This window comes from Hippopotamus amphibius, chromosome 7, assembly GCF_030028045.1.
Source record: "Hippopotamus amphibius kiboko isolate mHipAmp2 chromosome 7, mHipAmp2.hap2, whole genome shotgun sequence".
Classification (NCBI taxonomy): Eukaryota; Metazoa; Chordata; class Mammalia; order Artiodactyla; family Hippopotamidae; genus Hippopotamus; species Hippopotamus amphibius.
The window spans coordinates 11,219,583-11,241,345 of record NC_080192.1 but is presented as its reverse complement, the minus strand read 5'-3'; the positions used below and the strand labels follow the sequence as shown (position 1 = coordinate 11,241,345).

General features: G+C 53.2%; 1 protein-coding gene across 1 annotated transcript; it reads left to right on the top strand.

The window, feature by feature from the left end:
* The first annotated feature begins 1,868 nt into the window (after positions 1–1,868).
* On the top strand, positions 1,869–20,137 carry NCF4 (neutrophil cytosolic factor 4). Its single transcript, XM_057742100.1, has 10 exons — positions 1,869–2,087; positions 7,872–7,956; positions 8,357–8,510; positions 10,758–10,828; positions 13,726–13,853; positions 15,230–15,287; positions 15,988–16,086; positions 18,031–18,161; positions 18,422–18,487; positions 19,754–20,137. The coding sequence occupies exons 1-10, from the start codon at positions 2,056–2,058 to the stop codon at positions 19,947–19,949; spliced, it is 1,020 nt and encodes a 339-aa protein (XP_057598083.1). The 5' UTR covers positions 1,869–2,055; the 3' UTR covers positions 19,950–20,137.
* Positions 20,138–21,763: the final 1,626 nt, after the last annotated feature.

Sequence of the window (21,763 nt, the reverse complement as noted above, 5' to 3'; positions counted from 1 at the left end):
GCTTGATAAATAGTTGTAGATTAAGTATCTCTCTCCATTTTTCTCCTTTCCTGTCTTCTCTTCTGTCTTTCTCCAATGCTGTCCCTGCCTCCCAAGGAGTCCATGGAGGTTTGGTTTCGGAAGAGCCCTTGGTCCTGGCCTGGCTGGATGAAGAGAGGGAAGGAGAGCCTCACTGGGTCAGGACTGTAGTGCTGGGCTCAGAGCATATTTTCTCCTGGGGACTCTGGCTCCACTCTGAACTCTCTCTGGGGCAGAAGGTCCCTTGGGGTGACTGGATGGAGCATGGATGAGGTTCAGGGGAAGGGCTTGAGGCTGCCAGCTACCCTTCATTCTTGGAGCCAGATAGCCCTTGGGATCCTAAGAATGGCTCCTATTCCTAGTCCCTGTATCTGGGAAGTAACAAAGGAATTGCAGTGGGAAATCCTGGTTCCAGACTCCACCCGACTGGTTTTGTTGCTGCAGACCCCTGTCTCAGTCCTGGGGGGTCTTAATTCGGCATGAGTTTGGGGCAGTGGGAGTCAGAAGGGCCCATTCTGCGGCTTCTTCATCATCTAAATCCTCTTCCTGCTGCCTTTCTACTTTGCATCTGCAATGCATGAGTAAATGTGAATGTGAATATGCCTGTGTGTGTGTGTGTGTGTGTGTGTGTGTGTGTGTGTGTATGTGTGTATGTGTGTGTGTGTGAGACCAGTTGGGGGTTCCTGGGTTGTGAGCTTCTTGGAAGAGCTCCCTTTAGAATCCTATAACCATACATGTTAGCAAGGCCACAAAATCACCAACTAGAAGCATCTTGTTCATTCCCTGAGTATTGGGTGAGCACTTCCAACATGTTAGGCACTGTGCTAGCTGAGAAGACAGTTGTCAAACATATAAGTACACAAACAAACACGAATTTACAATAGTTACGAATGCTCTAAAGCAAAAGTACAGGGATCTGGGAGAGACTATCAGAGAGAGGGTGTGACATATTTAGGGTGAGGGTTCAGGGAAGTTCTCCCTAAAGAGGTGACTTCCAAGCCCAGCCCTGTAGGAGGCAGGGAAGAGCATGCCAGCATGGGAACAGTATGCACGAAGGCCTAGAGGGGAAGACATCTTGGAACATTCTAGAAATGGACTAGAGGCCAGTGTGGGAAGGAAACAGCCTGGGAGAGGGGGCTGGGGAGGCCAGTAGGGCATTCAGAATTTCGGAGGCAGACAGGACTTGAAGTTTGGATTTTCTCCTAAGTGCAGGGTGAAGCAGTTAAAGTTTAAGCAGGGAATGGTAGGATCAGGCTTGTAATGTGAAGTTCACTCTGGTTGGCTGCCCTGTAGGGAGGATTGCTGTGCCAGGCCTGTGTAGGCCCGGGGATCTAGGGATAAGGAAAGTACAGCCCAGAGCTCCAGGAAAAGGGGAAGATGGAAGCATAAACCAACCTTCACACTCTAATATGATACAAGCGCCTGTGAGCACTGACTTTGTTGGGGGGAACCAGGGAGGCTTCCTGGAGGAGGTGGCATCTGAGCTGGGCCTTTGGGAAGGCAGGCAAGGTGGAGGCCAGCACTCCAGGCCTAGGCAATAGATTGGGTAAAGTCTCGACCGTGAGAGGGTGCAGGTTGGGTTTGATGAGTCAGTGGGTGTGAAGTGACTCCCCAAGGTTATAAGTTCCCATGGTGACTGAGCCAGCACTGGGACCCAGTCTCTGATGGAGAGGGGGTCTCTGATGCCTAACCAAGGCCTGGCACCAAGAACTGCCATCGAGGAAGTCCCCGACACCCCCCAAATCAGTGCATTCCTGCACACCCAGCGTCAGAGGGTATGCACTTCCTCAGCTGTGGTACAGCTGGGAGGTGGGGAAGAGGAAGTGTGGGCCACTGGCCAGTCCCAGAGGGCCTGGAGGAGGAGCCTGTTCTAGAGTTGAGAGAAGCAGGGCTGGGGCCTCCCCAAAGGCAGCTCCTGGGAACTCCTGGGACCACAGCCGAGACACAGGGTGGCTGGAGGGAAGTAAGAGGTGAACTCAGCCTGGACCTGGCTGGGTGAGACCCTCCTCCACCCCTTCCCCTGGACAATTGACAGCCATGGCCGTGGCCCAGCAGCTGCGGGCTGAGAGGTGAGTGCAGGGGCGCTGCCTTCCTGGGGCCTCCTCACTGTTCCCGGCAGGCCTTGGGGGACAGAGGCCCGCCCTCCTGCAGCCTCTTATCAATGTCAAAAGTTGAGAGGCTGGAGTTGAGTCAGAACCCAAATACTCAGAAATGCAGACTCTGAGAACTGTTTTAAGGAAACTCCGAGTCGTGGCTCACCTCCCTCAGGCACAGATGGAAACACTGAGGCTCAGAGAGGGGATTGACTTTCTCAGGGTCACGCAGGAGTGGGTGGCAGATTCTGGACGGGAATTCAGGTGTCCTGGGGCCCAGGCTGGGCCTCGCTGCTCCACACTGTTCAGTAATGGCTTTTCATCTTCTGTTCAGACAGAGGCACAGAATCTGGCTTTTATCCAGGGCTTGGCTCAAATATCACCTCCTCTGAGAAGCTTTCCTTGATAGCCCCCTCTGAACACTTGCCCTGTTTCCTTTTCCTGTGTGGTCCTTACATTTACTGGCCTAATTGTCTATATACACTTGTTTGTTTTTTTTTACCACTGGCTCCCCGATTAGAAGCAAGTTCCATAGGGTGTTTATCTCTTTTGATCACTGTTCTATCCCCAGGATTTGAACAATGTCAGTACAGACTAAGTGCTCAGTAATGAATGAATGAATAAAGGAATGGCTGGATCATTGACCTGGAAAATGCCCTTACATCCCACTGGTCCAATCCTGTTATTGTATGGATGCAAAAACTGAGCGGCAAGGAGAATAAAATAGTTACTCAGGGTCACATGGAGTGAGCGACAAGGCTGGGGCTTGCCTTGTTTCTCAGGAGGCATTTTCTGAATGTTTCCTTGGTAGCCAGGCCTGTGCTCCAAGCTGTGGGGGGGACCTGAGGACACAGGGCTTGGTTCCTGCCCTCCTGGATTGGAACAGCAGGTGACATCAGAAAAAGAGTGCGGTAACAGTGTGGAGGTAGCTTGGAGGGTCACTGGAGATGGGTCAAGCTGGTCTGGGCTGAAGTGGGCAGCAAAGGGCCCGCAATGGAGTCTGTGGCTAGAAGTGAACCCAGGATAGAATTCTGGAAGGTCAGAAGGAAGGCTTGTATGTGTGGTGGGAGGGGCAGCAGAAGCAAATATTTGGAGGGTGGTTCAAGAAAGGCCTTTCAGGGACTTCCCTGCTGGTCCGGTGGGTAAGACTCGGCACTTCCAATGCAGGGGGGCGTGGGTTCAGTCCCTGGTCGGGGAACTAAGATCCCACAAACCACTCGGCACAGAAGAAAAAAAAGAGAATGGCCTTCGAGAGCCACAGAGGGTGGTGCTGGGGGCTGGGGTGAGGTTTTCCCACCAGATTCCAGCCCCTCCTGTCCACAGGTTCTCTGGTATGCAAACCTGAACCTTTGGGAAACAGCTGCTGTTCGAGACTGGTGGCAGTTCCTATTTCTCAGGCTGTGTGGGTCAAGAGAGGATGGCCAGAGCTGGCCAGCTGCACAGTATGTCCCCTCCCTCCCACTCTCTGTCCCTCTGCAGCTGCCCTTGGCCCCCCAGTGAGGAAAGCACTGTTCCTCCCCTCCTTCATGGAGCCGTAGAGCCAGGCCCTGGGGTCTCTCAGCCTCCCTGCCTATTTGAAAGTGAACCCCCGATGCTTGAGGCCAAAGTGGAGGATGTGATGGGAGGGCAGTAGATTTCTGGCAGCAGGACTGCCTGAGACATCTAAAGATGGAAAGGACTGCCACGGGGGGAGTGAGTTTGCTTCCCACAAAAAAGTTTTGAGCACCGGCTGTGTGCAGGAGGCACAAAACCTGAATTAGCTGCCACCCCAGGGTCTTTCCACCCCTCACTCAGCCCCTCCTATCCAGGCCCCCCCAAATGGACTTTTCATGAACAATACGAATCTGTGCATCCTGAGTTGACTTCAGCTCAGAGGGGTCTTGGCTAAGGTCTCTAGGGGACAGCTATTCTAGAGGGAGTTGCAGCCAGTTTTGTTGCACCCCTGCCCTCGCCCCATTGCAGCAACTTCCTGGCTCAGCTCCCACCCCCTCCACACCCCCCCAACCCCCCCCCACCCCGCCTCCACCCTGCCCCTGCAACCCGCAGTCAGGCTACTCCCACATGGCCCACAGCGGACTTGCTGAAAGACAGATGCAGGGAGTGGCCTTGCTGTTAATAGAAGCAGTGGTGTCTGTTATGCTAAGAGTATGTGTTATAAGACTTTTCTTTTTCTCATGTTTTTCTTGTTTGCATGGCTACACATGTTTAGAGCATTGTATTTTATTTGTCCTTTTTTGTTAAGAAAACTTAGCATTTCTAAAAGAAAACAAAGCAACCCCATTCAAATTTCTCATTAAGGCCACCAGCTTATATAGCTGTCACTTGTAAACCTCTTCATACTGTCCTGTCTTCTCCTTTTTTAATGACTGACAAGCACCTACTATGTGCCGGGCTGTTCTGGGCTGTTCCGGGCACTGGGGGATGCAGCAGTGAGCAGGGTCCCTGCGGTCGTGGGGATGCTCCAGGTGTGCTTGTTACAGATGTGACCTCCGAGCCCTCCAGGGATGTAAATACTTCTATGGTCCCCATTTTGGAGTTGGGGAGGGGCCAGAGCAGAGAAAGGAGTCTCCCCAAGTCTGCTGACCTTGGCAACGGCAGAGCGGGAATTTGGGTCTTCACCTTTCATCTGTGCTCTCCCGCTCCATGCCACACAGTCTCCCGACATAACCCCTTTCTCTCCCCACCACCCCAGGGTGAGGCACAAGGGCCCTTGGTGAGCAGGCTCTGCGTGTCTTGCTGGCTCCGTTCCTCATATATGCCTCCTCTTGCATGGCTGGGGCATTTGCACTTGCTCTTCCCCTTCCCTGTCGTCCTGGGGTCGACTTCTCCCATGGACGTGGTGCCACTTCTTCTGGGAAGCCCTCCCTGACCTTCCTCAATCTGAGGCGCCTTGCTCTCCTACAAGCACAGGACCCTTGCTTCTCTCTCTGATAAATGTCACCCCCATCTTAGAAGTGCCTGCTTGCTAAGCTTTCTTGCCCGCTGCACTACCGATTCTTTGAGGGAATATAAAAATGGCCAGGGTCCTGCTGTAGCTCTAACATCACGGGCTTTTTCTTCACAGCTTGTATGACCACTGAAATTATGTAATTGTTTGTCCAACTCCTCCACTCAACCATGAGACGCAGGAAGGCGGTGGCCACGCCCTCATGTTCTTAGAACAGGGTCTGAGCTACAGTAGGTGCTAACAATATTATTATTATTATTATTATTATTGTTATCATTATTATTATTTGAGATGGGGAGACTGAGGCTGGGAGGGGCTGGGATTTATCTGAGTTCACACAAGAAGCTGTTGGGAGCTTCGAACCAGGGTCAGTGCAGCTGTGTTTGGGAACAAAATTCTAGAGCCAAATCCCAGCTTCTTGACTTTCTTGGGCAAGTTCATTACCTTCTCTGTGCCCCAGTCTCCTTGTCTGGAAAAAGGTGACACTGTCTTAGAAGGGCACCTGGTGCTGGGTGTGCTCTGGAAATTGTTGGCTGTAGTTGCTATTACCCAACCCGCCTGCTTCCCTGCGAAGGGCCATTTCTACCTCTCTGGTTCCTTCCTGCCCCACCCCCATCCTATTGCAGGTGAAATACCCAGGAAATGCTCAGTCTCAGGGGAGAAAGTGCAGGAGGAAGCTTCTCCCCATGGGTGTTACCACGGAACCATGTGTGGAAAGTGAGTGGGGAGGTTGCCAGCGGCCACCAAGTTGCTCTGGGAGTGGTGGGGATTTCCTCTGCCTGCCCACTGCCACCCTGAGTCACCTCCCCGCCAGCCTGCCGAGTCCTGAAGTAGCCTGAGATCCCAAGCAGCCCAGGTCACGTGGGGGCCAGCAGGGGCTGGGACTGGGTGTGTAGACTTTGAAACTGATGTATCCGCTGAGGTCCGGGTGGCTCTGAGGCTCAGATGGGGCCGCCCTGCACCCCAGTCCCACCCTGTTTCCCAATCGCTGCAGTAGTAACATGAATACTGATTGCTTCTAATTTCCTCCTCAGCCCACAAACGGCTGGACACGGCAATCCTGAGCTGTTCCTTCTCCATCGCCTCGGCAGTCCCGTTCCTCTTCCTCCATCTGTCCCTCTCAGTCCCCTCTTCTGCCCACTGATTGCTCTTCCCTAGGTGTCTTCACCACCAGTCACAGGGCAGGTGGTTTTTACCAATCCCGCTCCAGCCAAGACCCCATCCCCACCCGTGCTGAACTCCAGAGCCACACACCAGCTTTTGCCAGACCTTGACCTGGGTGTCCAAGGGGCCTCTCTAATTAGCATACCCCAAACTGAGTCCATCAACCCACTCCCCTCCCACGCATCCTGGTCAGACTATGGATGACATGCGGGTATCACTCTTGACACCACCTTTTCTTTCACCTCCACATGCAAACAGTCACCAAACCCTGCTGGTCATAACTCTGGAATGACTCACAAAGTAGTAGTGTGTCTGTCAGAAATGCATAAGGCTGCAGAGAACAGAGGAACTAACAGTGACTAAAACAAACGGGGGTTTATGCTTTATATAATGAGAAGTCCAGATGTAGGCCACAGCTGGTTCTGCAGCTCAGTGACTTCGGGACCAGTGTTCCAGAGATTCCTGTGATCAGTCTCATGTTTATTCCCTCATGGATTCAATGTGGCTGCTACAGGTCCAGATGTCACTTCTGCTTTCCAGGCAGGCAGAGGGGAAAGGGCAGAAGACCATGCTAGCCTTGTCCAATCCTCTGGATCTTGAAGCCAGCACTCTCCGAGAGGTGCCTACAACAGATTTCCTCTTAGGTCTCATTGGCTAGAACTGGTCATATGACTGCTCCTAGCTGCAAGGGGGTCTGGGAAACAGCAATGGGATTAGTATGTTTGCCTCAGTCCAATAGTGATCTATCAGCTTGGGGTTAGGCATTGCCACCCTGAAAAAAAATTGGAACTTGATTAACAGGAAGAAGCAGGGGCCACAAAAATGGAACAGTGTTTGGGAGGGAGGTGTCCCTTGGGTGTGTCTTCTCTTCCTGTCCCCACTGGCTGGCTCAGGGCCACATCATCTCTCAGCTGGACCACTTTAGGCCTCCCAGTGGTGCTCTATCCCTTTGGTTTCTGCCCCTCTTTTCCTCTCCATGCAGCTGCCGAAGTTGGCCTCCTAAAGCCAGGATCCTATTGTGTTTTCACTCTCTTCTGAAGACTTACATGGCTCCCTGTTGCCTATAAAATTCCTTAGCTCAGCTCTGGAGACCCTCCTCAACCTGGCCTCATCCACTTATTCAGTCTCAGATTACACCAGACTCCAGACGCACTAGACCTGGAACCACTCCTCGCGCCTCAGACCCTTAGCATGTGCTGTTCCCTCTGCCCGGAAGGCCCCTCCCCCCACCCTCCACTCCCCATCTATTCAGCCGTCTAAACCTGGCTCAAATGTCACCTCCTCTGTGAGGATTTTCCCAACCTGCACATAATGAGCCATCCTCTCTGGGAGGCGTGTGTGTCGACTTTGTTTACCCCTGTGATCCAGAGCCTAGAAAAGGGTCTGGTAGGCAGGGGTGCTAGATGTTCCCATATGAATAACACAGCCCCAAAACGATTTGCCAGACTCTTCTGTGGCTGTTGATATATGGCTCTGACTCCAAATGCCTTCACTGTCAAGGTCTGGTCTGGGTCGCTGCCTGGCCCTGGAGGGGTGTTGAATGGAGAATGCAGGGTACCTGGGCCCACTTTGCACAGGGCCTCACACCCAGGGACCATCCAACACAGCAGGGTGATAACCTGCACTTCTTCTCCTCCCGCCTCCCTCAGCGACTTCGACCAGCTTCCTGACGACATTGCCGTCTCAGCCAACATCGCCGACATCGAGGAGAAGAAAGGCTTCACCAGTCACTTTGTAAGAGAGACCCCCGGACCTTCACCCTCTGACTTCTGAAGCTTTACCCTCTGACCTCAGAGCCTCCAACGCTCTCCTCTCTTCACTTCTATCCCAGTGGTTCTCCACAGGGTGATTCTGCCCTCCAGGAGACACTTGGCAGTAAATATCTTGAGACGGTTTTGATTATCACAACTTGGGGCTGGTTGTCTACTGCGTGAAGTCCAGGGGGGCTGCTTCACGCCACGCGGTGCACCAGACAGTCCCCACGACAAAGAATTACCTGGCCCCGCGTGTGATACCGAGGTTAATTCTGCAGTAACCCTAGGACCTCCGGACCTCCCCCTTCCTCTGCCCCTGGCCTGAGGAGCCCCACCCCCTGGCCTGCAAGGCCCCACCCCATGGCCTCTGTCCTCCTTAGGTTTTTGTCATCGAAGTGAAGACGAAAGGGGGGTGCAAGTACCTCATCTACCGCCGCTACCGCCAGTTCTACGCCTTGCAGAGCAAGCTGGAGGAGCGCTTCGGGCCGGAGAGCAAGACCAGCCCCTTCGCCTGCGTCCTCCCCACGCTCCCAGGTAGGCCACCCGCCTGATCGCCCCAGGACCGAGCTGCGCCCGCCCGCCTCTCCTCCCAGCTCTGTGGGCGCCGTTCGGTGCTTCTGTTTTAGTACAACCCTTTTTATTTTAGTGAAAACTGTTCATTTAGTCCACGGGCACCCTACTGCGGATCACGGGCTGCCACCTCTAGGTCTCCGGCCTAGAGCCCTTGACCTCCTGTGCTCTGATGACTTTCACGGCCTCCCAGCCTCAGCTCTCCACCCCCAGCTTTGGAGCGCACCAGCCTGGGCCTCTCCTCCTCGAGACAGGAATCCCCGTGTCTCCCACGTTAAACACAGACTCGGCTTCCAGCCCTCCTTCTGGCCCCTCCAGGGGAACTGTCCTCTAACTCCCCAGTTCCCCGCAGCTCCCCCTCCTTCCCTGCTCTGCTGGGACGCTGTGGGTATGCACCTCTGCTTTGGGGGCGCCCCCTCATCCCTTGCCTCCTGGCCTTCCTCCCCTGCTTAGTCCTAACAGGCATCTTGGACAGGCCCAAACCTCCGGCTTCTCAAGGCCAGCCTGCGTGAGCCCAGGAGGAGAAAAGCCCACCAGAGTGGGGTGTAGAGTACGTGGGGTGGTCTTCGCTATGTCCTCCACACCCTGCAGGCTGCAACCAAGCACCCTCCCTCCAAACAGTAAAGATACTTCCTGACCTTCCCTTCTGCAAGCTCCAAACCCTCTCTCCAGCTTGCTTTCCTCTCTGCCTCAGCCAGTGCCCGAGGTTCCCAGCATCCAGCCCTAGGGAGGAAACTGTCTCCCAGAGTTTCGCCCTTTCCCTGGCCCTAGCCTGCCCCTTCTCCGTCTCTGGGCAGCTGGGAGGAGGGGTCCCTTCTGCTCCCAGCTGACTTCTCTTCCCTGACAGCTTGTCCCACATGTTCCTGTCGATTCAGCTTCTCCTTTATCTACTGATTCTCTGCCAAGCTTCACCACAGGCGGGCTCGGTTCTCTTCCATCTTTAAAGAAACATGTGCCCTCAGTGAGCATTCTAGCCACAAGCCCCCTTGAGTGCCGAGGGCCCTCAGAGATCTCTCCTGCCTTCAACAATAAATCCTCACTCACTGTCTCACCTTCTCATCTTCCATCCGCTGCTCGACCCAGCAGCCTGATTTCAGCTCTTTCTGCGCCACTGAATTCCCCTCGGGACGGTGGCCCGTGACCCATTAACTCTGATCCGTGGGTACAATTCAGGCCTCGTCTTCCTTGTCCTGCTTCTTCCTCTGGGAAGCTCTCTCCAAACTTCAGTGGTGCCAGCATCTCCCAATTCCCTTCCTACCTCACCGCTGCACTCCACCTCCTTACAGAATCTGCCTCCTCTGGTCCTCCTTGGAAGGCGGGTTTCCTCTGTATCGTCATTTTCAGTTTATCTTCTCACTTCCCCCAGGCAATCTGACCCATGCCTGTGATTTTCATTGCCCTTTTCTTGCCGCTAATTCCCCAATGTCTCTCTCTACCCCAGACCTCAGGTGCTACCCTCCTGACACCGCCAGACACCAGCCCAATGTGTCTCACAGGCAGCGGGCAGCAGGAGGTAGACCTGTCTCACGTTCGCCATCTAGGGGGCTGTCTGCGTGCGCAGTTCCTCTGGAGCCCCGGCCTGAGGCTCCTGGAGAGGACATTTATCTTTGGTCAGCCGTCATCAGTTTCCCTTTCCCCACAAACATTCTGCCTTGCTTGTGGGAATGATTTACCCATCCGCTCCACGAATATTTATTGGTTTGGGCATTATTCTACAGCATGTTTCTCAACCTTGGTGGCATATTGGAAGTACCTTGAGATGTAAAGAATCCTGCTGCCTGAGTCCCACCCCCAGAGATTCTGATTTAATTGTTCTGGGATGAGTCCTATGCAACGAGATTTTAAATGCTCCTCGGGTGACACAAATGTGCAGCCAGGGTGATGAGAATATAGCTGTGCGCAACGCAAAGATCCTTTTCTCTTGGAGCTGAGAATCGTGTGTGTGTGTGTGTATGTGTGTGTGTGTGTGTGTCTGTGTGTGTGTGTAGGAACAAGCAATACACAAACAATTAAAACAAGAAAAAATAACCAGCTGGTGACAGTGCAACTCCGAGAATGCACGTTGGAGGGTGGCCACTGCAGCGCTGTGGGAAGGTGAGAGGGAAGAGCCCTGAGCCAGTGGGGAGGGTTCCTGGCCCAGGTGGGCAGCTCCAGACCCAGAGACCACACTCTTGGGCCAGATTCCCAGGATGGTTCTTTGTGTTTCCTCAGCTAAAGTCTACGTAGGTGTGAAAAAGGAGATTGCCGAGATGCGGATACCCGCGCTCAACGCCTACATGAAGGTAAGAGAGGGAGAGGCCAAGCCACGTGGCCCCCTGGGAGGGCACAGGATGCTGAGGATGGGGAGGAGCCCCGGGTACCATCCCTAGGCATAGCTTTTGGAACTAGGGCTGGCTGTCCTGCTCTGATGGTCCCCATCTTCAATCCTTAAAGGCTAGGGCTGGGGAGAGAAACAGGATGTGTTCTCAGGGTTTGAGGGGAGGGGCAGGGCAATGGAGAAGGTTCAGGGAGACACACTTTGAAATGACAAATCTAATGGCTGTGCCGGGTGTCCTTGTACAGAGGAGAATAGGGTCCAGTGCCTGCCCCAAGGTCCCCACTGTCCAACGGGAATACAGACAGGTGGGTCATGAAACCACAAAGAGATACGGTCTGTGTAACAAGGGCATGGCGGAGCAGGGCCCCGGCTTTCTTACATAACAGCTTTGTATGAACAGGCCACAGACGGATTTTCATTGCATCCATGGGCCTTGGATGGATGCCCTTGTGTATTTCCCAACTTGTAAACTGTCTACATCCTCAGGAGACAGGAGCACCGAGGAAGGAACATCTTAAAGGTGGAGACCAGGCTGGTCAGGAAAGGCCTTCTACCAGTTAGAGCTGGGCAAGAAAGAGATAGTGGGCTTCATGAGGTAGTGAGCACCACGTCACTAGAGGCATGCAAACCTTGGCTTGATGGCAACCTTAGGAAACTGGGGAGGGAAGCTTTCTTCATAGCCCAGAGGCATCCTCACAGACAGGGAGGCCTCCCCTTCCTCCTCTACTCTTACGGGAAAAAGAGTACCAAGCTAAATGCTCTAGTCTTTTCTCTGACATTGACTGGGTGATTTACGGCTATTTGCTCATCCTGTCTGGGACTTGGTTTTCTCAACTATGACATGGGGCAGTGCCCCCAGCTTTCTGGTCTCACGGGAGGGGATCTATTGAGAAAAGGACAGAAAAGTGCTTTGTAAACTGTGAACCTGCTTCCAGAATGTGCGAAAGCATGACTCCTAGTGGAGTGAGGGGGCAGAGGAGTGCGGAGCGAGTGGCGGGTAAGAGGGCATGGCCAGCCTGCCCTCCCCAGTGGCTGCAGGAATCCTGGGCTCTGGGCAGAGAAGAGGTAGGGTGGGAAAGCCCGAGGGCTCCAGCCCTGGAGACATCTCCCCTCCAGAGGGCGCTGTGACAGCTGTTCCTTCCGGGTGGCTGGCGGCTCCACTCTCCTCCAAAGGGGCTGGAAGGAGGGAGGAGGGGCTGTGGAGCTGGAGTTCTTCCATCCACACCTGGTCTTGGCAACCAGCAGCCTGGAGGATCCCACCTCTGCCTGTCTGTGTCTGAGTAGGTTCCTTGAAGCCCAGAGGTCAATCAGTGCTATGGTAATCCCACCCTGGGCTTGAAACATTCAGAGACGGGGAGCTCACTACCATTCTCCTCCGACCCAGGCAGCTCATCCATTGTAGGACAACTATTAGAAAAGCCCGACTCCCTGTGACTTCTGCCCACTGGCCTCACCTCTGTCCCCATGAAGAATAGGGCTCACGAGATAATGACAGTCACCTGGGACCAGGTGGAGTGCTTTGACTGGCAGTGAGGAGGCTCTTGATATACATTTGTTGGATAAATGAATAGGCTTATTTAATTCCCTCACTAACTTGTGAGTTCAATACTCTTATCCCTATTTTAAAATAAGGAAACGGCAGCACAGAGAGGTTGTGTCACTCACTCAGTGTCACAGAACAGTTAGGTAGATAGGATGGGATTTGAACCCACCTCTCTGTGACTCCAGGGTTGTGCTCTTACCCACTGTATGAGTGACAGCAACAGTGATAACATCCAACTTGCATAGGGCCCTTGCTAGATGCCCGATTCTGTTCTGAGTGTTCTGCACGTATTCACTTATTTAATCTTTACACAGTTCCACGGGGGAGATACGATCCCCTCCTTCGTATTAATGAACATACAGAGGCATCCTTGCCCAAGGTCACCCAGAAGAGCGGCAGAGCTGGGAGTCTATCCCGGGCATAGCCTGGCTCTGTCTGTGCCCTGGAACCCATCTCTGGGCTGCCCCCTGCCCTCCCTATAGAACAACCGTGTCTTTTCTAGGCTCTGCATTCCTGGTTCCTCTGGAAAGAAGTTCCCGGCCCCTCCCCATCCTGCTGCCCCCATGGAATTCTCTGAGGGCGTCTGGGTACCTCTGGAACTGTAGCATCCAAAGCCAGTCGCAGTGCTCCTAGGGACCTGTGCAGTGGGCAGCTTGGGGGAATGACCCTGCCAGGTTCCAGGCGCTCTGCAGCCTCACAGCCTGAGGGTCGTTGCACTGTGGTGGGTGTGACCAGCAACAGATGGAGAGTCCCGATCCCACCGCTTTCTAGCTCCGCCCACCAGCCCGGGCACTTTCTCACTCTGGGCCTCAGTTTCCCCAACTGTGCTATGAGATAAAGTATCAGGAAGCGTTGTTTAGGCTACAGTACCGCTAATTGTTGTTAATTTGGGTTACTTGAGGGCTACTTCCCCCACCATTGTCTCATTTTGATCTAAGGGATGAGCCTTGGTGGCAGATGGCTCTGGGTGTCCCTTGCTAGGCTGTGTGGTCCTGAGCAGGTCCTTTCACCTCTCTGACTCTCGCCCCCGGGTTATTGTGAGATGGAGCGAGGTCTGGAGGCCTTTGGGTCTTTTCCAAATGAACTGCTCTCAGGCAAATTGGCCCCCTCCTGATCTTGAACCTGAGGGCAAATCTTGTGACATGTTACCCTCAGCCTGTTGAGATTTTCGAATATGTTTTGTTTCCATTATCAGGCAGAGAATGCATTAGTAGCGAGAGGGGGGACCCGTGTGGGGGATGGGGATAGAGCAGCTGGGCTGGGGTGTCCAGAGCTTTCTGCTGACCACTCCACCTGCCCTACCTCCTCCCCAAACGTAGCAACTCCTCAGCCTACCCATCTGGGTGTTGATGGATGAGGACGTCCGGATCTTCTTCTACCAGTCACCCTATGACGCGGAGCAGGTGCCCCAGGCCCTCCGCCGGCTCCGCCCACGCACCCGGAAAGTGTAAGTGACCGGTCCCAGCGCCCCACCAGCCAGAGCCCTGGGCCACTTGCTCCTAACCAAGTGCTCTGTCCCAGAGGCCCCTGCTGCAAAGGCACTTATTTTCCCTGAAAGAAGGCAAGCAATAGAGACCAGGTCTGTACCTAAGCACTCCAGGGTGGTTTGACTTGTTAGGTGAGCTTGGAAAATCAAGTGTAGGGCCTAGAGGACAGAAAGTGTATGTGGCAGTAAGGACAGGAGGACAGGGGCTGGGCCATTGATGGGGGAGAGCTTGGTGCCACAGCAAGGGCTTTGGGTGCCTGGGGAAAGTAGGGAGTGGGAAAGGGAGGAGAAATGATTCTGTCTGCAAACATTCCCCCCAGCATCTCCTGGGATGCCTTGTCCCTGGTTAGTTTTAGTTCTATGGGGCTGGTTCTGGCTCCTGGTGTATCACGCTGGCCCCCAGGCGATGCTGCTACTTACTCCCTTATTTCAAAGGGCCCACAGCTAACCTAAACAGGAAAAAGTCACTGAAAATCCAAGCCACTGCAATAGGGCTGGGCTTCCAAACATAAGGTTGCTGCTGCTGCTAAGAACTCCAGGACAGGGCTCCTGAGCCCCGCGCTCCCATGCAGCTCCTCCCTCCAGCCAGTATCTCTGAGCATCCTCTCTGTGTGGTGCCTGGCCATGTCCCTTGTGTGCCCAGGCAGCCGTGGTCTGAATTCCAGCTGTGCCCAGCAGCCCTGGGTCTTGGAGTGGAGCTCAGCACTTCTTAAAGCTGATTTCCTGGGCTGAAAAATTAGTGGTTGAGCGTGGGCCGTAATGTGAAAGGGTCGGCAAGCTATGGCACTCAGCAATTGTATATCTGAGCCTCTGCTTCCTGGTCCACACAGAGGGGATGCAATCCCTCCTCCAGGGCAGTGAACGCTGGGGGAAGTGTGCTAGTCCAGGGGAGCAATTGTAGCTGCATTTTTTTTAAGATTTATTATTTATTTATTGGCTGTGTTGGGTCTCCGTTGTTGCTGCGTATAGGCTTTCTCTAGTTGTGGAGAGCAGGGGCTACTCTTCATTGCAGTGTGGGGGCTTCGCATTGCGGTGGCTTCTCTTGTTATGGAGCACAGGCTCTAGGTGCTCAGGCTTCGTTAGTTGTGGCACATGGGGCTCAGTAGTTGTGGCGCACGGGTTTAGGTGCTCCACGGCATGTGGAATCTTCCCAGACTAGGGCTCAAACCTGTGTCCACTGCATTGGCAGGTGATTCTTAACCACTGTGCCACCAGGGAAGCCCCAAGTAGCTGCATCTTTAACAACCTCTCCCTCCCCTACCTTTCCTGCCTCTGCTGAGAGTCTCCTCCGGGGACAGAAGCAGGAGAGATGACAAGCCCCTCTTCTCTCTTCACAGAAAGAGCGAGGCCCCACAAGCCGCCGGCTTTGACCACATGGCAGCTCCACGAGCGGAGGTACCCCCACTGGTCCAGGCCCTCCTACCTCATCACTGGGCAGCAGCCTGGCTCCACCCTTCAGCCACTGAGCCCATCCTTCTGGCACCCACTGTGCACCTAGGATAGAGCTGGGTACTGGGGGGTGGGGTGGGGGGGCTGTGGAAGGACCCACAGCCTCGACCTCAGACATCTGAGGACTCCCAGCTACCTGAGGGGAGGGCATGTGAGGAGCACACAGAGGTGGGGGGGAATCCACCCATCCATCATTCATTCAGCAAGCTCTCCTGGGTCATCCCTGCCTTGGGGACTGAAGCTTCAGAGGTGACTCAGACCAGGCCCTGTCCTCAAGGGGCTCACAGCTCCCCAGGGACGCACCCTTAGACATTTGAAAACCAGTGTGGTCATTACCCCATGGGGGCACTGGAGTCCCCAGCATGGCCTGGGGGATGGGGAAGTTGCCCAGTCCAGGGAGTTTGGCCCCTTCCCTCTCATGTTCATTCCTCCAAGCCTGAAGGAGCACCTGTTCTGGAATCAGGGAGACATGGGTTCTAAACCTGGCTGCTCCACTAACAAATAGAGTGGCCTCAGACAAGTCACTTATCCTCCCTGAGCCTCAGTGTCCTCATCTGTTAAATGGGACACTAAAGTATGTAAAGCACTTTAGTAGGAACTCAGTGACTGTTTCCTCCCTCCCTCCTTACCACACTCTTCTCCCCAGGCCCTGTTTGACTTCACTGGGAACAGCAAACTGGAGCTGAATTTCAAAGTTGGAGATGTGATCTTCCTTGTCAGTCGAATCAATAAAGACTGGCTGGAGGTAAGGTTGGAGGTGAGGATGGAGGTGAGGTCAGAGGTGAGGTCAGAGGTGAGGATGGAGGTGAAGTTGGAGGTGAGGTGGAAGGGAAGTTGGAGGTGAGGTCAGTCTGAGTCTGGTAAGGGGATCAGAGAATGAGGAGGAATCTGAGAAGGCCCCAGGGAAGAGATGCTGTCCAAAGATAGTCCTGGAGATCTGGGCAGGTGGATCAGGGGAGCCTGAGGAAATACAGTTTTGTGTAGCTGGAGCAGAAGATTAAAAAGTCTACACTTTGGTCCTGACCCTAACCAACGGTCGCGTTAGGCAAGTCAGTTAACCTTCTGAGTTGAGTTTCTTGGTTTATAACAGGGTATCTCAGCCTTTTCACTGAGGGGCCAGGCAGTTCTGGCTTGAGGGGCTGCCCTGTGCATTGCAGGGTGTTTAGTGGCGTCCTTGGCCTCCATCCGCTAGATGCCAGTAGCACCGTGCCGGCTGCAACAACCAAATGTGTCCGCAGACCTCTAACCCTGGGGGCGGAATCACGTCCAGTTGAGACACGCTGTCTGTAATCTGGGGGAACGTGACTCAGCCCGCAGGGAACAGGGGAAGGTAGTGAGGGAGACTTGAGCTTGGGTCTGGCGTCACCTCCTAGCTCTGTTTTTAACTAGCTTTGAGACTTTGGGAAACTTACTCAACCCCGTGGTTTCCTTTCCCGTAAATGGAGATAACACTGGCCGTTTCTTCATAGGTTTCCGGGAAGGGTTGAAGGAGGCGCAGCTGTTCAGGGCTTGGGCCATAGAGAGACTGGGTGTGTGGCATCTTGGCCAGGCTTTGTCGCTGCACGCAGCAAACATGGTCCATACAAGGGCTCACAGCACGACTGGAGATGGGGCGGGGGGTCCCTGGGTGGGAGGCCCTGGCCTGGTGCCAGCCTTTTGGATCAAGTCCTGTTGTTATGAAAGATTGCCTTTTCTGGGGGCTCCTGAGGGCGTGTGTGAAGGAGGTTGTGGGACAGGTCCCAAGGTAGGCTCAGCCCCCGGGGGTCCTGGGACCCCTGAGGGAAGGGGAGGGTCCCTGGCATCCAGGGGCTGGAGAGGAGTATGGACCAACTGTTGATCTCACAACACGGCAGTTTTGATTCTGCCCCAGTCCTGGAGCTCCATCTCAGGTAATCAACCGCTCTTACAGCTGAGGGGTATTGCTGGGTCATTCTCCAGAAACAGGAAATGTTTGTTGACTTCTTGTTTTCTAGAAGGTTCTGTGTGTCAGTATGCTGGCCAACGTCTGGCCTCAGATGGAGGGGAGGGTTAGGGGAGGAGTGAGGGTACTACTTCAGCCCCAGTTTATACTTCTATAAAAGGGAATGGAAATAATATATCTTCCCTAGGGTTGTGACCGTTAAGAGAACAGGTGACAAAGCACAAGCAGTGGCTGGATCTTGGCTGGAGTTTAGGAGAGAGGCCTGGCTAGAGGGAGATTTCTGGCTGTTTGGTCTAGAGCAGGTGGAATCCGTGAATGAATGAATGAAGGGCCCTGTCCCTCCCCCTCTCCTTCCCTCATCCAACTTTCCTCCTGAACACCTACCATCACCTGTCTCCCCATGAAGTCTACCTGTTTACCTGTGCGTTGTCTGTCGCCCTCCAGGAGGGAGGGCAGGGATTTTCATCTCTTCTGAGTGCCTAGAGCCTGCCCTGTAGCTGGCACTCAAGAAGCCTTTGAATGAATGACTAAGTGAATAATGAATGAGGTGAAAGCAGCTTTCTAGGTAAATTCAGGTCTTGACTTGTTCTAAAATGGATGCCTTAGGGTGAACAGCTTGGTGACCTTGCCCACTTTTTCTCCTCCCTCTGCATAAGGGGACCCAGACCTTGTCTGCCTTTCCCGTCAGTATAAAGGGGCGGGTCCCTGAGGCATGGCCCTGCTGTCTCTCCTGGTACCAACAGGGCAGTGCCTTCTTTTCTCCCGCAGGGCACTCTCCGGGGAACCACAGGCATCTTCCCAGTGTCCTTTGTGAAGATCATCAAGGACTTCCCGGAAGAGGAAGACCCCACCAACTGGCTACGCTGCTACTACTATGAGGACACCATCAGCACCATTAAGTTGGTGGCCCGCTGGGAGGGAGGGGCCTGTCCAGCCTCCATGCCCCTCCCCACCTTCACCCTCACCTCCATATTACACTCTGGGCTCCAAGACCCAAACCAGATCGCATGTCCCCTCAAACACACATACTGAAAAGCCCTCAGTGCCTCCCACCGCCCTCCAGATAAGTCATAAGAGGTCAAGGTCCAGCATGCCAGCCTCATTCCCATGTCCCCCTTCCCACCTGCTGCCTCCTCACCCCGGCCCGTTGTCCCCTTAGGGACATCGCGGTGGAGGAAGACCTCAGCAGCACCCCACGCTTCAAGGACTTGCTGGAGCTCATGAGGTGAGGGGCTGGGGTGGGAGCGTCAAGGGGCGTCAGACACCCTGGCGGAGAGGACAGAGGGGGAAACAGGGCATTCAGGGGCTGGGCATTTCGCATCTATTTCGCCTTCTTGTTTTATCTGCAGCCCAGCCCAGCGGGTTGGATATCAGCTCCCCACGTTAAAGATGAGTGGGGGTGTGCAGAGAGGTAAAGGGGCTTACAGTTTATGGGCCTGGATTTGCTACAGTCTCTCTAGGTCAAAACCTTGGGCTTGGACCCTCCACCATCCGGGAAGCACCACCTCCCAGGATCCTATTATGAACAGTGGTTTTACAGAATGGAAATAGCATTGGTATGTTCCTGACTGTAAAAGTAATATCTATTCATTCTTTTTTTTAAAGAATGTCAGAAATCACAGAAAGGTATAAAGACGTGACATCACCTCCTATTTTACTTCTCTCATTACCTGACGTGCATTCCGATTTCGTCAGTGTACACCCCCCCCGCACCCCACGCCCCCACAGATACTGTTTAATTGGCTGCACAGCCTCGTTCTGTAGATGCACCATAACCAACGCAGCCATCCCCTTTCGTTGGCCATTTACATTACAGGGGTGGGTCAAAAATTATCCGCACCCTGGCTGTAGAATTTATAGAAGTTTTAATATAACCGGAGTGCGGATAATTTTTGACTCACCCTCATATCTTACGCTTTTTTTTACTACTGTGAATAGTGCTGTGATTCGCATATTTGGTGACTTGCCTGATTATTTCCTTAGGATGATTTTCTAGAAGTGGGATTTGGGAATCAAGGTGTTTGCAAGTCTGATAGGGCTTCTGATTTTGTCAGATTACCTATGGAAAAGTTGGATGGCTTTTTGCCCATCCACCTGCACCCCAGGTCAGACAGTTCCAATCCTTAAAGAGTTCTCCTCCATAGCCAAACACGGGGCTGTCGCAGGGACTATATTCTGCTCTACTTGACACCTGGCAAAACTCACTCCGCTTCCCCACAACCGTTCTGAAGTCTTCAGCACATTTATACACAAGACATTTCAGGCTGTGGCACTAATTGATTGTGAAAATCCCATTCTCCCCTGGAGGTCTCAGTTTTCCCATCTGTATAGTGGGAGATTGGACCACTCGGATGATAGGGCCAGTGTCCAGCTCTGACCTCTTCTGATTCTTAGATCCCAGCCCTAAAACTCCCTCCGTCCCCTCTCCCTGCCCCCACGCTTAGGCCTAAGGCCGCTGGACCTTTCCTGAACCGTGATCTCTCCCACCCAGGCGGGAGTTCCGGAGGGAGGACATCGCCCTCAATTACCAGGATGCTGAGGGAGATCTGGTTCGGCTGCTATCAGACGAGGACGTGAGGCTCATGGTGAAACGGGCCCGAGGTCTCCCCTCCCGGAAGCGCCTCTTCCCCTGGAAGCTGCACGTCACCCAGGAGGACAACTACAAGGTCTACAACACGGTCCCCTGAGCCAGCGGTGTCCCTGGAGCAGTGACGGGGGCACCTAGCAAAGATCCCCCGCAGGGGATCAGGACCAAGAAAGGCTGGGTGCAGGGGACAGACTTTCTGGTTCTGAATCGAATGGACCTACTGGCCTTGGCTTGTACAGTGTCTACCTTTGGTCTCTGAATTAAATAAACCATTTCATCTCATAGTGCTGGACTGAAGAAGATAGTGTCTTTTGAGGAAAGAGAGGAGAGGGAGTAAAATCATTAATGGGCACCACTGAGGGGTCATTTATATATGAAAGGGGGCCCTGGCTTTGGACCTCTAATCCAGCTGCCCCATTCCCTCACCCTGTCCCCATGTGTGGAGAAACCCAGTGACACTAGTGTCCCTTCTGGTCACTCCATTTTATGCCTTTCCCAAGAGTGGCCGCCTGCCTCACGGAAGACATCTTCCCCTGGGGTGCCCTCTGGGTCAGGCCAACACCAAGCCCTCTGTGTGACCAGGGTCAGGGGCTTCCTCTGCCTTCTTCTTCCTGCTGCTCTGCAGAGGGGGCAGAGACCTAGGCCATGGGATTGGTCGTCTCCATTGTAAGTAGGGGGCAAGGGGAGGGCAGGCTCTGGCCCCACTGGGGAGGAAGAGGAAGCAGACTGACAGGATCTTCCTCTGTGACCTGAAGCTTTTTCTCTCCTAAGCAGCCAAAAGTCAATAGGTATCACCTCCAGAATGGCTGCACGTAGGAGCTTGGCAGACTCCCCTTCCCGGTGAAACAACCACTTAACTGGTGAAAAATACTAAAAACCAACCATTGAAAGTTTCTGGAAATTTTTCTGAGGGTACACAGCATGTGGAGAAGCATTTATTTTAATAAATCTACTAAATCTCAGTAAGAACAATGAGTCTGTGGCATTTGAGCCTCCATGTGCTCCCCTCCCCTCCCCATCCCCAGCTCCATGTGATGGAAACCCTGCCCCAGGTGCACTCCTGTGGATGGATGCACCCAAGAAGATGGGGGACCCCTCTCCCCTCAGCTCCCAGTCTTTTGCCATTTCAGCCCCAGAAAGGGCAGCCTGCCAGTGTCTCTCATTCCCACAGCCCTGTGCTGTGGAAGTGCTATTCCAGGCCATCATGGCCCCCTACTAGGTCCTGCGTGCATGCCACAACTAAAAGTCTGCATGCCACAGCTAAGAATCTACATGCCGCAACTAAAGATCCTGCATGCCGCAACTAAAGATCCTGCATGCCGCAACTAAGACCAAGCACAGCCAAAATAATTAACTAATTAATCTTAAAATAAGATAAAGCAAAAAGCTCCTAGTCAAAGATCACTGAATCTCTGTGAGTGACAACAGGCAGTGACAGTAAACAATAGCTTTGGACCCCCAGGGTCTACAGACTATTGAACAGCGGGACTAAAATGTTTAAAGAAATGAAGAATTAAATCATAGAAATGAATGCGCTAAAGTGAATAACCAGGCAGATTCGCAAAAGAATGGTGGCATATGTACTGAACCTGTATGTGCACCTACATATAGGAGTATGTGTGTGTGTACATTGTGAAACAGAAAACCCAGTGGATGAGTTGGATAGTATATCACACACAGGTGAGGAGGAAAATTAATGAATTGAAAGATAAGGCCAGAAATTACCCAGAGTGTAACACAGAGAGACAAGTAGTTGGAGAGTATGAAAATGGAGTTAAGAGATATGAATCATAGAATGAGATTTAAAAAAAAAAAAATCAGAATCTCAGAAAGAGAAAATATAGAGAATGGCAAAGAGGCAACGTTTAAATAGATGGCAGATGCAATATTTCAAAACTAATGAAAAACTTAAAT

Bases quoted from the DNA above. Each gene is read 5' to 3' on its own strand.
- NCF4 (XM_057742100.1), top strand. From the start codon at position 2,056: ATGGCCGTGGCCCAGCAGCTGCGGGCTGAGAG. The intron at 13,854-15,229 runs GTAAGTGACCGG...CTCTCTTCACAG, and splicing joins CGCCCACGCACCCGGAAAGT to AAAGAGCGAGGCCCCACAAG. The intron at 16,087-18,030 runs GTAAGGTTGGAG...TTTCTCCCGCAG, and splicing joins TCAATAAAGACTGGCTGGAG to GGCACTCTCCGGGGAACCAC.